The sequence below is a fragment of the Furipterus horrens genome, unplaced genomic scaffold (genome assembly GCF_987537825.1).
Source record: "Furipterus horrens unplaced genomic scaffold, mFurHor1.1.pri manual_scaffold_7, whole genome shotgun sequence".
NCBI lineage: Eukaryota > Metazoa > Chordata > Mammalia > Chiroptera > Furipteridae > Furipterus > Furipterus horrens.
This window is the reverse complement of record NW_028327177.1, coordinates 114,110,346-114,126,648: the sequence shown is the minus strand read 5'-3', so window position 1 is coordinate 114,126,648 and position 16,303 is coordinate 114,110,346. Positions and strand designations below refer to the sequence as shown.

The window sequence follows — 16,303 nt, the reverse complement described above, 5'->3', positions numbered from 1 at the left end:
TACAAATGAAAAGAACGGACCACCTTGGTCCCACACACAACTGCCTGGCAGGGCTGTGGCTGCCACTTTGGGCAGGGATGGCAGCTGCAGTTTTCAACAGTTCCCTCCGCCCCCTCGTTGCTTTTCCCGGCTGCTTCTTTTAAAGGAGACCACTCACCGGCAGCCCTGGATTCACGGGGTAGGGGCACCGAATAGCTCATATTCGTCTGCACGAAGCAGCCTTTCTTCCTAATTCCAGCATTCTGTCAACAACCATGAAGAAGGGCGGCATCATGGACTTATATCTTAAAGGATAAGTGTGTCTCATGAAATTACCTGTGGGTGCCCTCACGTTTGGTACGAGCACACTGTACTACAAAAGAACTACAACTCCCATCAGGCCCTTCGGGAGCACCGCCCTCGAGGAGAAAATACAACCCAGGAACTACTATTCCCGTGATGCTCCGCTTCAGACGTCTGCGCATAGCCCAGGGACACGTTGCTATCAAGGCGCCAGACACCACGCAACTCACTATGGCTTCCACTGATTCCCGGCGAATGGAGAATGGTGGTGGTGACGGTGGCGCCTTCCAACCCTACCTAGACTCTTTGCGGCAGGAGCTGCAGCAGGCGGACCCGACTATGCTGTCAGTCGTGGTGGCGCTTCTGGCGGTGCTGCTGACCCTGGGTAAAGAGGCGGCTGGTGGTTATGGAGGGTGTAGAGCCGACGAGTCCGGCTTGGACTGGGAGGATGCTGGGCGGAGAAGGCACCGGGCAGGGGTCTAGAGAGGGAGTCTCAACTCGTAAGACATCCTGTCCTCCTGCCTGAAACTGCCGGATCAGCGCTGCGTTAAAGCGGAATCTCCGCGACCCCCGAAGTGATACCCTGGTTCTTGGGGCACGAATTAGGCTTCCTTTTTCGGCCCCTGTTTAGCTTGAGCGCGTGGTTCCCTTTTACATTGCTTTTATTACCAAGACTCTCGGGCTCTCTGCTTCAACTTTGAGCGTCCTGTGTTCACGTGCTAGGCGCTGGGGATACAAAGTAAGACACAAGATTGCTCTTTAGAAAAGAGTCCACAGTCGGGGTAGGGGGTGCACACAAAAGTTGGCATTTGATAGTGGCTGGTACTCAATGGGGTCCATAACAACAGTAACAATAATAATTATAATGGTGGGTAAAATTAGTTTCAGGTGATTGCGGTGTTCTGTGGTAGACATGTTAATTTACCCACGATAACCATATGCATACTATTATTAATAAGGCATAATTTTGGTTCTTTTTCTCTGTTCCACAGTGTTCTGGAAGTTCATCCGGAGCAGAAGGAGCAGTCAAAGAGCTGTTCTTCTTGTTGGCCTTTGTGACTCCGGGAAAACATTGCTTTTTGTCAGAGTAAATGCTTTGATTTACAATCTCTCTCAAACTTGACTGGAAAATTTAGGGCATCCCATTATTCTTTGAGGTCATGGTTTATTTTGGAAAAGTAGCTGATGCTGATAAATTGGATAGTTAATTCTTGACTCACTTGGGAGGACAGAAAGACTCTTGCAAACTCGTAAACTGGAATTGTTTGACCGTTTCTATTTTCTTGCACTTGCTAGGTACTGATATTCAGTCCTTACCGCATTTAAAGGTTTTATGTAGTTACTTTTATACCATGGCTTAGGAGGCCAGAACAGGTGAAAAGATAGAAAATATTGATCTGTTCATTGTGCAGTATACTCTCCACTGATAGCTAGTCAAAGACAATTTTTAAAAGTGTGATTCTTTGACATTGGCCCTCTTTGGCTTCTTGTCACTAATAATTTTTAATTTATGTTAAATGTTTGTTTTTTTGCTATGGAGAATAGCAGAGGTTTTCTTATTATAATTCCTTTTGAGAGTATAAAAGATTTTCCTTCCACTAAAATATAATTTTAAGTTATTTTTTAATAATTAAATAATGTTTTGGAGGTTGGTAAATTTGGCCACAAACCATTTGAAACTCCTATTTGAAAATAATAGGGGTTTTCCCCCTCTCGATTGGGTAGAGGAGAATAAAGTTTGCAATTCATTACAGTTTTTTTCTAAAAGTAAAGGATAAAAACTCAATGTGGTCTTTTTCATCTACTGCAAACAACATTCATATATTTGACCAGACACCTTAGGAGGGTTAGAACAAAATTAGTCTCTTAAGGTTTGCTATGTCAGTGTTTACTCTGATCTCCTCCATATTATTATTTTTTTTTGCAGTTGTTAACAGGCCTTTACAGAGACACTCAGACTTCCATTACTGACAGCTCTGCTGTGTACAGAGTCAAGAATACCAGGGTAAGGGATTCCTAGAATGTTGGGAGTCTGACAATTTTACTCTACTTTGGTGTGTCAGGAAAGGATGTTTCTAAGATAAATTAGTCTGAATAGCTTATTTTTATGGATAACTATAGCCCATGTGACAAATTCTGCTCTTGACCACCCAGGCAACAGATTTAATCATGCCCTCCCCTGTGTTCTTGTACCTCAGTACACTGATGTTACATCATATTTTATTAGTTTAGTTTCTGTGTGTTAAGGGTGTGCATTAAGCTTTTTTCTTTTCATTTGTGTTTTGAACATGTAATACATGTATATGGGACAAAAATTCAAAAGGCTAAAAAGGATATTTGGTGAAGAGTAATTGTGCCTTTTCTATCCCTACTATCCAGTCTTCTCCTTAGAGGTAATAACTTCCCATTTTCCTGTGTACCCTTTCAGGTGGTCTATGCATATGCAAAGATTTCTGTATATTCTTTAATTTTTTTTCTTGTTAACACTCTGTTCTGCCTTTTTTTTTTTTTTTAATTTAACAATATGATACAGCTTGTGTTTGATTTTTTTCCCCCTCATTTGTACCTAGTTGATTTATGAACTGCATAGTATTCTATCTATTATGTGACTGTACCATACAATTAAGTTCTTATTTAATAAGAGCCCTATTAACAGATATTTAGTTTGTTGTTATAATCTTTTTCAATGTTGCAGTGGATCTCTTAAAGAGTATATATGAGTATATTTTTTAAATACCAATAAGGAATTGTGAGACCTTCTTATGTATCTGTAGCTCTATAAAGTTGATAGTGACTGTCAAGCCAATTGTTATGCTTAATAAGTATTTGGTAAGTGAGTGGAAGGAAGTCTGGGTGATGGTTGGAGAAGTAGATGTATAGATAATGAATTTGAATGGTGATCTTAGAGGCCTTCTCCCCTTCTTGTGTTCCCCCTACTTTTCTGATGCTTCCAGAATTAAACATTGTAAGAAAAAATAGAGGTCCTTTTAAATGTCTTAGAGATATTTTTGCTTTTTTCACTAAAGGCACTTATTTTGGCCCAGACCTTTTTAAATTTCCAAGGATTCACATTTTGAAATTTCAGGTTTGGGAGATATTTAATTCTTGGGGCACTTGCACCATATTTTTTTAAATGGCATATTCCAGGGTATGCCTTAACCTATACTTTCCAGTAGAGTTGCCACTGGCCACTTGTGGCTCTTGAGCACCCGAAATGTGACTGGGTGCTATACATGTAAAATGTAGACCAGATGTTGAAGACTTGGAATGAAAAAAAGAATGTAAAGTATCAATAATGTCTTGATTTTTTTATTATATGTTAAAAGGATTATGTACATACAGGGTGGGGCAAAAGTAGGTTTACAGTTATGAGTATGTGAAACACAGTTTATTCTTGTATTATTAATTATTGGATTATTTTCCATATAAACAACTATAAACGTACTTTTGCCCCATTCTCTATTTCGAATTAAATATCACATATTATTAAAGTTAATCTTATCTATTTATTTTTACTTTATTAATGTTTTCAGAAAACGATATTACATATGAGGCTTGCATATTTCTATTGAATATATAGAACAGTCGCCCCCTTTTTTACTCCTTCTCTTACTCCCCTTATATTTTAGATCTAGTCTCTGTCTCTTAGGGTAGTAATGTATCTTTTGGATTATGTATAGGGTTTGGTGCAGTGCTGATTATGAAATGTGGTAGTGGGTCCCACCCTGAGGTCCCTCGGCTCGTACCTGTATTATTTTAAAGGAGACCAATACACATCATATTTTTACCCCTAGAAAACTACACAGACTTAATTGTCAGATCATAATGAATCTTAACCATATTTATGTCAAATTGAGTAATGCGGACTCCCTCCTGCTAAACAGTGGGTTAAGACTGGCTATGGAACGGGTAGAGCAACTGAGAAATGATCCATGGGTCTGATGATACATGTGTCAAAGCTGTATCTGAGAGTCTTATCATTGAGCATAGCCACATCTACATTGAACCTAAGCTCAAGAATGAAGGCCTGGAATGAATAGCATGTCAATTGATGCTAAGTGAGGCTGCTCAGTAGGGGCACAACCCCTCCTTGTTTCAATGACTGTCATCTGGATCAAGAATTTACACAAAATATTGACAAGATTGGAATAAATGGTGTGGCTAATAGATATATTTTAAATTAAATTATGGTGGAAATGTAAAAGAATGTTTTGTTATAAAGATTGGGGATCCCTATGATGGTAATATGTTGTGTGGTAAAGTATAGGGTCTTATATAATTTAGTTTGTATTTATTACTGTTTTCACATGCTTTTTGCTTTTATTTATACTAAGTGTATTTCCCTAGTCTTAGATGGAACACACTTCCCCGACTTTCCCAGACAGAGTCAGGTTTCTCATTACCCTCAGAACATTTGTCAAAGTTGTAATTTTACATTTACGTATATGTAATTTTACATTGTTGATCTTTCTGATTATATTATAAGCCCTGTTAGAGTAGGGACAGTGTCTCTAGAAGATGCTTGGTGAATATTTGTTTGATTCATTAATTAGAGTAAACTTTTAAAAATTAATTAATTGGCCACTATTCTGGTACCTGAAATCTGATATGAAAGGTTTATGTTGTGGATGTGAATCAGGACCAAAACATTAATTTAATTTATTGCTGCCATCCTTAGGGCACTAGCCTAACCTTGATTGACCTCCCTGGCCATGAGAGCTTGAGGCTTCAGTTCCTAGAACGGTTTAAGGCTTCAGCCCGGTAAGTAGGAAGTGGAATGAGCTTGTCTGAAATCTGCCTATCAAGACCACCCATGTCGATTGCTCTGATGGTATTTGAAAAGCATCCTGGTGTCCTGCAGGGAAGAGAGCATGGAACCTAGGGTCAGCCAGTTCTAGGTTGCAAGCCTACCTATACCAGGATTTTGTGAGGATTATATGAGATAATGTTTGATGTGTTTCTCAGAGTGTTCAGAAACTGTTAACCCTTACTGTCATGTTAGTAAAGTTTTCAGTTTTTCTGAGGACAAATTTAATAATGTATAGAACTATTAAATCTGAAAAAATAATTTTAAAGCTAGGTAGAATCCTTAGAAGTTATTAAAACCTAACATTATATATTTATATTTTTAAATTACCTACAACCAATGCCTCAAAAGGACAGAACAGTATTTTCATATTTCTTTTAATATTCTAATTAACGTTACTCTTATTTCCTAAAATTCTTTTGCTACAGTTTCAGATGCTTTATTCTTTAGTTTCAAACCCTGATAAAAACCTAAGAGGAAAATCAATATATCAGATGTCATTGATATTATTTTTTTAGTATCTATGAAATTGATATGCTACTTAAAATTGATTGTGTCATAGTTTAATTCACAGTAATTTTTTCTTAGTCGTACTTGAAATAATAATGTCTTCTTTATTTTCTTTTTAAAAAATATTTTATGTATTTATTTTTAGAGCCAGGGGAAGGGAGGGAGAAAGAGAGGGAGAGAAACATCTATGTGTGAGAGTAACATCAATTGATTACCTCTCATCTGTCCCCAGCTGGGGACCTGGACCCCAGGCATGTGCCCTGACTAGGAATCGAACTGGCGACCTTTTGGTTCGCAGACTGGCTCTCAATCCACTGAGCCACACCAGCCAGGGCAATTTTATTCCTTTAAATGATGGAATCTTAGGTTTGATGAAAAGAGGTGGTTGGTTTTTTTACTTATTTTTTGAAGATGTGACTTATATTTTGTTGTTGCTCCTTGCCCACAAGATGGTGGTGTTGAGCAATCTATCACAGATGAGACTGTTCTGTGATTTTAAGAAACAATTTTTTAGAATAGTTTTAGGTTCACAGCAAAATTTGAAAGAGGGTACAGAGATTTTCCATATACCCCTGCTCCGACACATGGATAGCCTCCCCTGTTGTCAACATCCTCCACCAGATTGTTTCATTTGTTATAATTGATGAACCTATATGGACACATCATAATCACTCAGAGTCTGTATTTTACATTAGGTTTCACTCTTGGTGTTATACATTCTACAGATTTGATCAAATGTATAATGACACCTATTCACCATTATAGTATCATAAAGTTTCACTGCCCTAAAAATCCTCATTGTTCTGCTAGTTCACCCCTCTCTTTCCCCTAAGCCCTGATAACCACTCTCTTTACTGTCTCCATAGTTTTGCCTTGTCTGGGATGTCATACAGTATGTAGTCTTTTCATATTGGCTTCTTTCAGTTACTAATATGCACTCAAGTTTCTTCCATGTCTTTAAATTGCTTGATAGCTCATTTCTTTTTAGTGCTGACTAATAGGCCATTGTCTGGATGTACCACAGTTCGTTCATTCATCTGCTGAAGGACATCTTGGTTGCTTTCAAGTTTTGACAGTTCTGAATAAAGCTGTCACAAACATCTGTGTGCCGGTTTTGTGTGGACGTATTTGGATAAATATCAAGGAGCAGAATTGCAGAGTCCCGTGGTAAGAGAATTGCTGGATTGCCCTCCAAAGTGGCTGGGCCACTTTACGTTTACATCAGCAACAAATGGGGGTTCCTATGGAATTGCATTCTTGCCAGCCTTTAGTGTTGTCAGTGTTGTGGATTTGGGCCATTCTAATAGGTATGTAGCGGTAGCTAGCTGTTTTAATTTGCATTTTCCCTGAGGACATGCTGTGGAGCATCTTTTAGTATACTTATTTACTACCTATATATTTTGTGTGGTGAGGGGTCATTAAAGATCTTTGATCCATTTTTTAATTGGGTTGTTTTCTTGGTGTTGAGTTTTAGGAGTTCTTGATATATTTTGGACAACAGTCCTTTATCAGATACAACTTCTGCAAATATTTTCTCCCTGTCTGTGGCTTGTCTTCTTTTCTCTTGATGGTGACATTTTAGAGCAGAAATTTTTTATCTTTAATGAAGTCGAGTTAATCGATTCTTTTCATGTATTATGCCTTTGGTGTTGTGTCTAAAACTCATAGGCAAACCCAGGATCATCTAGATTCTCCTGTGTTATCTCCTAGTTTTATAGTTTTGAGGTTTGCATTTAGGTATGTGACCCATTTTGAGTTAGTTTTGTGAAAGGTATAAGGTCTGTATCCAGGTTTATTTTTTTGCGTGTAGATGTCTAGCTGTTCCAACACCATTTGTTAAGACTGTTTTTTCCATTGTATTGCCTTTACTCCTTTGTCAAAGATCACTTGACTACATATATTTACAGGGATCTCTTTCTGTACTATATTCTGTTGTATTGATCTACAGTAGTCCCTCGCTATGTCGTGGTTCACTTATTGCGGCCTCATTGTATCCGCGGGATTTTTAAAAATATTATATTTAATTATTTATTGTGGATTTTTTGCTATATCTTGGGATTTTGTGGTACTGTATACATATGTTGTTAAAGTTACGTAGGTTTAAGAGTGTAGAATAAATGTAAGGTTCCTACTTCACGGGGGGGTCTGGAATGTAATACCTGCGTGTATTCTTTCACCAGTACCACACTGTCATGATTACTGTAGCTTCATAGTAAGCTGTGAGGTGTCAGTCCTCCGACTTTGTTCTCCTTCAATATTGTATTGGCTATTCTGGTCTTCTTTCTCTTTATATAAATTTTAGAGTCAGTTTGTCAATATCCATTGAATAAGTTGCTGAAGTTTTGATTGGGATTTCATTGAATCTATAGATCAAGTTGGGAAGACCTGACATCTTGACACCATCTAGTCTTCCTATCAATGAATATAGAGTGTCTTTGTTAATCTAGTTCTGCATTGATTTTGTTGCTCAGAGTTCTGTGGTTTTTCTCATGTAGATCTTGAACATATTATTTTATTTATACCAAAGGTTCATTTTTTTGGATGCTAATGTAAATGGTATTGTATTTTTAGCATCAAATTCCACTTGTTTATTCCTAATATTTAAGAAGCAGATGACTTATACTAACCTTGTACCCTGCAACACTGCTATAATTACTTATTAGTTCCTGAGTTTCTTGCTGGTTCTTTAACATTTTCTACATAGTCATTTCATGTGTGAGCAAACACATTTTTATTTATTTCTTCTTAATCCTCATATAACTTTTATTTCCTTTTCTTGTCTTAATGGATTAGCTAGGAATTCCAGTAATGTTCCAAAAGCAATGGTGAGTGGGGACATTCTTGCTTTGTTCCTGGTCTTAGAGGGAAAGCTTTGAATTTCTCACCATTAAATATGTTAGCTTGACCTGACTGGTGTGGTTAATTGGATTGAGCACCAGCCTGTGAACCAAAAGGTCACTGGTTCAGTTCCAGTCAGGGCACATCCTTGGGTTGCAGGCCAGGTCCCCAGTTCCCCGGGGTGTGCGAGAGGTAACTGATTGATGTTTCTCTCACACATCAATGTTTCTCTCCCTTTCTCCCTCCCTTCCTCTCTCTCTAAAAGTAAATAAATAAAATCTTTTTAAAAATATGTTAACTATATGTTTTTCATAGATATTTTTAATTAAGTTGAGGAAGCTAACATCAATTCCTTAAGTTTATTGAGAGTTTTTATCACAAATGGGTGTTGGATTTTGTCAAATGCTTTTTTTCATCTATTGATAATGGTCATGTGTTTTTTCTTTTTTAATTTGTTGATGTGATTGATTATATTAATGGAGTTTTGAATAGTGAACCAGCCTTGCATACCTGGGATAAATCCCACTTTGTTGTTGTGATACTGTGATTTAATATAAGAAATATGTATTTGATCTTTCTGTTTCTGGTGCAGAGCTCTGATAACCCTTATAATTTCCTAAGTGAGGAGAGCAATAAAGGTGTCTTTTATTATTTTAATGAGGTGAGTTTTGGAAAGCTCCTAAAGATAGGGGCTTGTTGCCAGGAGAACCACCCACTTGATTAAAGGGTTGAAACTTTTCAGTCCCACCCAGAGAGAGAGGGGCTAGAGGCTGAATCACTTGCCATTGGCCAATGATTTAATCAGCCATACTTAAGTAATTATGCCTCCATAAACACCCTAAAGAGTGTGGTTCAGACAGCTCCCAAGTTGGGGAACCCATAACCAGATGGGTTCCTCATTCTCTGTATCTCTTCATCTGATTGTTGATTGTATCCTTTAATATCCTTTGTAATAAACCAGTAATTTAGTGAGTAAATGGATTTCCTGAGTTCTATAAGGTACTCTAGCAAGTTAATTGAATCCAAGGAGGGGGGGAATATCTGATTTATAGTCAGTCATTCAGAAGTACAGGCAACAACCTGGACTTGTGACTGGCATTTGAGGTCTCCTCTAGCAAATTACATACTTGAACCCAAGGAGAGAGTTGTGGGAACCTCCAGTCTGTAGCCAGTCGGTCAGAAATACAGGTGATTCACATCTGAAGTGGAGAGCAGTCTTGTGGAACTGAGCCCTTAACCCGTAGAATCTTACCTATTTCCAGGTAGATAGTGTCAAATCAAGCTGAATGGTAGGACACCAATCTGGTGTAAGGAGCATTGCTTGGTGATGGTGGAAACCCTCACCGCTTACTTTGGAATTGGGTCCAGACCCTGTTTATTATGGTGTATAATTCCTTTTATAAATTGTTGGAGTCTGTTTGTATTTCATTGAGGATTTTTCATTTATGCTCATGAGAGGTGTTCATCTGTAGTTTCCTTCCAATGTCTTTGTCTGGTTTTGGTATTACAGTAATGCTAACTTCATAGAATGAGTTAGGAAATACTCCCTCTGCTTCTGTTTTCTGAAAGAGATTGTAGAGTATTGGTATATTTTATTTTTTAATTTTTTAATTGAATATATATCTGGATATAACATTGTGTAAACTTCCTTAAGTGTTTGCTAGAATTGACCAGTGAACTGGTTATTTTCTGTTAGGAAGATTTTTAACTATTGATTCAATTTCTTTGATATAGGCCTAATGAGATTGTTTAGTTCTTGTGTGAGTTTTGGTAGATTGTGTCTTTCCAGGAATTTGACCATTTCACCTAGGTTATCGAATTTGTCAGTTCACAGTATTTCTTGATTATCTTTTTAATGTCCATGGGATCTGTAGTAATGTCCCCTCTCATTTCTGATATTAGTAATTTGTGTCCTCTCTTTCCTTTCTTAGTTAGCCTGGCTAGAAGTTTATTAATTTTATTGATTTTTTTCAAAGAACCAGCTTTTGTGTTTGTTGATTCTCTCTGTTTCTGGCTATCAGTTTCATTGATTTCTGCCCTTTTATTTCTTTTCTCCTGCTTACTTCAATTTGCTCTTAATTGTTCCAGTTTCCTAAGGTAGAAGCGTAGATTATTGATTTTAGGTCATGCCATAAATTTCACAGGGTATAGAATTCTGTCGTTGGGCTTTTTCTCATAAAAAATTAAGTATATGGTTTTTCAATATAATGCTGCACTATTGCATGCTCACATGTTGATTTTTCTTTCTCCCGCCTCCAGGGCCGTGGTGTTTGTTGTGGATAGTGCAGCCTTCCAGCGAGAGGTGAAAGATGTGGCCGAGTTTCTGTATCAAGTCCTTATTGACAGCATGTGTCTGAAGAACACACCATCATTCTTAATCGCCTGCAATAAGCAAGGTACCATCATATTTTCTGGCCATAATTATTGAGATTTTTCTGGGGTTGCTACTAAGAATTAATACAGTTATCTAAAACTATATTTATTCAGGATCAGAGACAATTTCTAATAAGCTATAACTTGAAGTATTTTTAATTCTTAAAATGTATTTATACTCTTATATTTTTATTAGTCTACTTACTAGGCTATTCTAAGGAATGACAAAGGAATGACTATTACCAATTTTTCTTTGATACAGTGTTTTGCTTTTTTTAAATTATAAATCATTTTACTTTACCTAGTTAAGTCTGTCAGATTGGCAGTATGCCATATCAGATACTCAATTGTGGAGGGACAGGTGGAGTCTCTCCTTTCAAAAAAGTTTACCATCCAGGGCATTTCATTAAGGATAGTTTGCACAAGTTGTTTTTCTTTAATTTGTTAACCATTAAAAACTTTGTAGTCACACTCAATAAAACTAGGCTTCAGTTTCATTACTTCTAAAATAAGATAGACAGAGACCAGTTGATCTTTACAGATCTCTTTCAGATCTAAAATTCTGATTCTATTAAGAGCCCAGTGCATTTCTCAAAAGTGGTCAAGTAATAAATCTAATAGTGCCTAATCAGGAATCAGTCTTAGGATCATTACTTGAACAAGAGGAGGTAATATCAGCTGTGTGCCAAACCAGCAATTTCTTACCTATGTGCAGTTGATTCTGTAACATACCATCTTAATATCAGTTGGAAATATGCTCAGTTTACTTTTATATGACAGGTAGGGTATTTATGTTGTAGTGCAGGCTCTTGTTAAAATCACAAAGCTGGTAGGTTTTTGTTTTATTGTTTGTTTTTTTACAATGACTGGGTTATATATTGATTTAAAAGGTCTGTAAGAGATGTGGAAAATTTTCATGAAGGAGCTAGTCAGTTTTATAGTCACCAGCTTAATATATTTGTGAGCATTATAGAAAAACCCATACAATCAAATGTAAAGTTTACTTTGATAATGAAGCTACCAGTGATAAAAAAAGCATTTTTTAAAAAAAGGTGGGTGGGTAGCAGTTTACTGGTTTAAATAGGACTTTTCCATATGTATAAGAAGTCTTGGGAGAAAACCCTTTCTGGTTTAACTTACAACAGTGTCTTCATTTCTTTACAGACATTACAATGGCAAAATCAGCAAAGTTAATTCAGCAGCAGCTTGAGAAAGAACTGTAAGTCTGAATAAGTTCTGTTGGTTAATATCTGAAGGATAGCTCTGCTGGCTATAGTATTCTTGATTGGCAGGTTTTTTTTTCTTTCAGCATTTTGAATATATCATCCCACTCCCTCTTGGTCTGCAAGCTTTTAGTCTTATGTGGTTTCCCTTGTTTGTGACAATTGGCTTTTGTTTTGCTGCTTTCAAAATTCTGTCTTTGACTTCTGTCAGTTTCATTGTGATGTGTCTCTGTGAAGCTCTCTTTAATCTCTTCAGTATTCTTTGGACTTAATGGATCTAGAACAGTGGTTCTTAACCTTCCTAAAGCCGCAACCCTTTAATACAGTTCCTCATGTTGTGGTGACCCCCAACCATAGCTAAAGCATAGTGATTAATCACAAAAACAATATGTAATTATATATGTGTTTTCCGATGGTCTTAGGCGACCCCTGTGAAAGAGTTGTTCAACCCTCAAAGGGGTTGCGACCCACAGGTTGAGAACTGCTGATCTAGATGTTCATATCCCTCCCCAGATTTGAGGTTTTCTGTCATTATTTCTTTTTTTTTCAATCCTTACCTGAGGATATGTTGATTGATTTGAGATAGAGGGAGAAAGATCAGTGTGAGAGAAACACTGATTGGTTACTTTCCATTGATACCTTGACTGGGGATCAAACCTTCAACCTAGGTATGTGCCCTGACCAGGGATCAAACCTGCAACCTTTTTGGTGTATAGGATGACACTCCAACCAACTGAACCACCCAGCCAGGGCTGTCATTATTTTTTTAAATAAGTTTTTGGCTTCTTTGTCTTTCTCTGTTCCTTCTGGGTCTCTCATAGTGATGTCCATAAGTTATGTGGGCTTTCTTCACTCTTCTTTTTGATCTGCTCATTTCAAATTATCTGTCTTCAAGCTCTCTGATTCTTCTGCTTCTGCTTGATCAAGTCTGCTCTTGAAGCTCTGACTTTTTCCCATCGGGCATTGTGTTCTTCAGCTTTAGGATATTTTTTTTTATGATTTCTATCTTTCTGTTGAACTTCTCATTTTGCTTATATATTGTTTTCTTTATTTCGTTGAGTTGTCTGTTCTTTTGCAACTCACTGAACTTTCAGATGTCTATTTTGCATTCTTTATCAGGCAGCTCATAGACCTCCATTTCTTCAGGGTCTTATTGGTGCTTTTTTTGTTTTTTTGGTGGTGTCATGTTTTCCTGATTCATGATCTTTGTGTCCTTACATTGGTGTCTGCATATCTGAAAAAGTAAGCACTTCTTCTAGTCCTTACTGACTGGCTTTGTAAGAGAAAGCCCTTCTCTAGTCAGTCCAGCCAGAGATTTTGGGTGGGCTTGCTAATGGGGTCCTTAGGCAGGATGTCCTAGCTCCTGGGTCCGTGGGCTGGTGGGTCTACTGCCTGGATTCATGGAAGTTGACCTGGCACCAGGGTCCACTTGAGCAGACCTGTAGCCTGAATCTGTCATGTCCAACCAGGCACTTCGGTCTGCTGGAGCTGGCCTGTGCAGGGGTCCACTGGGGTAGTCCTGGAGCCTGGATCCAACGGAGGGGCCCTGGGGCAACGGGCCAGCATGGTGCTAGGTTCCATAGCACAGTGGGTGCTCACTTCACTCTCCTTGCCCCATGTGGAGTGCATCTCTCCTGCTACATTGTGCAAGCTTGCAGAAGTCACTTTGGTAATGTGAAACTGTCCTTCCACCCTCTTCAATGCATCTTTTATTTCTGCTGTACCCAGGTGCTCTGACCTGGATTCCTTAGCTCTCATGAAAGTATTTTCATGCATGGATGGTTATTCAAATTGATGTTTCTGTGAGAGGACTTGTGCTGGAAACTCCTGCCATCTTGCTGATGTCAGTTTTAGCAGTTTTCCTTTCTTCTGAAATTGCACGTTTATCATCTTTTTCCATACTGTAGAGTGTTTGTCATTAGGCTGAGGAAATTGAAACAATTAGATGATTCAGCGTTTCTAAATATTCTGTTGTAATTGTTGGAAATTACCTTTGGGAAAAAGCAATCATATTATTTGTGTATTCTTTTTTTTTAACAGTATAGTCCAAGTCTTCCCATGTTTAAAACACAGGTTTTCCTTAGTCTTTTTGCTTTTCACTCTAAAGAGCCATGGAAGAACAATATAGAAGGAAATGATGTTTTGTAATGAAGTGAAGGAAAATGTCAGAAAGTTGTGAAGATTAGTATTAGTTACATTAGGAGTCTAATTTTAGTTTAATCCTGTGTTAGTGAGAATTAGGCTCTATCAGCTTTGAAGCTTTTCAGTCTTCTGAATAACAAGGTTTACTGTATTTACATGGCCTTATGGCAAGAGCAGAATACATATAATGTTCGATTTTTTTTCCTTTTTTTTAAAATTATAAAATATCTTCTATATATAAAGGAATATATATGTGACACATATATTGAGTGTAAAGAATACTAAAACAAATACCAATGAAACCTACCACCCTGCTTAGGTGCTCCTTCCCAAAAGCTTGAGGAGCATGTATTCCCTTGCCTCTGGATAGCAGAAAGAGTGGGAGTGGACAGATGAGCATTGCTTAGGCATTGTTTATTAGGGCCAGCAGGTGGCAGTAGGTGGTTTAAATTGCCTAAGTTTTAGTGGTTAAAGAGGTTGGAGAGTAGTCATTGTCCCCAAATAGGATAGCATATGAGAATCTGGAGTTTGTGGATTTCTAAGCTCTGTATCCAAAAGACTCCATATAAATATGAATACCTTATTACCCACATTTAAATTTTCAGAACCTTATGTTTTCATAACACTTATAGCACATATTTAAAATATACATACGTATTTAAACATGGCATCATGCAGGAGACCCTTGTGGAAGGGGGCACTGGGCTGAAAGACGGCTGGTGTGACCTGGGCCCTTCGCTGCTGTCATCTAGCTTTGTAAGGCTGGGCCCCGTCTCACGTCCTTGTCCAAAAGCATGGCCTGGAGTTATTCAGCAGTCCTAATGGCATAACTGACAGTTTTATGACTAGGTATTTAAATGAGTGCGAAATATTTTGGGAATAAATTGATTTCCTAAAGGCCTTTAATTGTGGGGTTAAAAAATGAAACTTCTTGCTTCCTGACTCATTTTCGTTCTGCCCCACAGCAACACTTTACGCGTCACCCGCTCTGCGGCCCCCAGCACGCTGGACAGTTCCAGCGCAGCGCCTGCTCAGCTGGGAAGGAAAGGCAAAGACTTTGAATTCTCACAGTTGCCCCTCAAAGTGGAGTTCCTGGAGTGCAGTGCCAGGGGCGGAAGAGGGGACTCTGACTCTGCTGACATCCAGGACTTGGAGAAATGGCTGGCTAAAATCGCCTGAGGTCCGTCCAGACCACAGGCTGTGAAGCTGTACATGGTGACTGACAGTTTTGGAAAAGGGTGTAGTTAGAAACATTTCCTTGTTCTGGAAACAAATTGTTGAATCCAGCTTGAAATTTTTTTAACTTCAGTTCCCCTGTTGCTTTCAAACTTGTCACTTTTATTTGACTCGTGTGCCTTCCCTTTGTTAAAGTGTATGTGATGTCCCTTTGGTGTGTTTGATGTGGCCAAGGTCTTTGTGACCATAACAAGCAGTCTCCGCATAGAGAAGCTATTATCATGAGAAATGGTTATCATCTAGAAGTCCTCTTCTCTTGTGCTTGGTTCCTTCTTCCTGGGAACAAACCTGTCTATGTATGGGACCAGTTAATATCCAATTACTCTTGAAGTTCATGGATAGTCCATCATCTAGTCCTTTGTGAATTCTCAGATTAGTAGGTACAATTATAATATGGCCTCCTGACATGTGAAGACAGGTAGAAAACAGCAAGGCTGTGTTGACATTGGGTCTGTTCTTCGTCAGCTCAGTGACTTTTCCACACTCCAGCCTCATAGCACTTAAGTTTCAAAAATGTTATCGACCCTTGGAATGAAGCATTCCCAGATGATAGAACTCTAAGTGCTAAATCTTCAAGTGCCAAGGGTCTAGTGTGTTCTAGTGGTTTCCCCTAACCGGAGAGTATATGGAGACTTAGAAGTTGTTGTTTTTCTGGGTGGCTGAGGGCTCCTGAACTGTGTTCATGTGCTGTTTGATCAGCTCCTATTTTGTACTCTTAGCTAGAATGCTGTGGAACAAATACAAAATAAAATAAGTTCTCTATAGATTTTCAGTGTGCATATTCACTGATGGTTAAAAAAGTTTTCAAAGTGATATCCTTTGCTGTCTTCTTAAATGTATGGCTTTTTATAAATTATTAGTACATTTCTCAGTAAATAAAACACACTGTCTA

At 38.1% G+C, this 16,303-nt stretch overlaps 1 protein-coding gene across 1 annotated transcript; it reads left to right on the top strand.

Annotated features, from left to right (window-relative positions):
• The first annotated feature begins 459 nt into the window (after positions 1-459).
• SRPRB (SRP receptor subunit beta) lies at positions 460-16,175 on the top strand. The gene is made up of 7 exons (XM_090284326.1): positions 460-667; positions 1,275-1,369; positions 2,210-2,287; positions 4,961-5,043; positions 10,697-10,833; positions 11,975-12,029; positions 15,141-16,175. Exons 1-7 carry the CDS (start codon positions 514-516, stop codon positions 15,352-15,354), a joined length of 816 nt encoding a protein of 271 aa, XP_090140452.1. The 5' UTR covers positions 460-513; the 3' UTR covers positions 15,355-16,175.
• Positions 16,176-16,303: the final 128 nt, after the last annotated feature.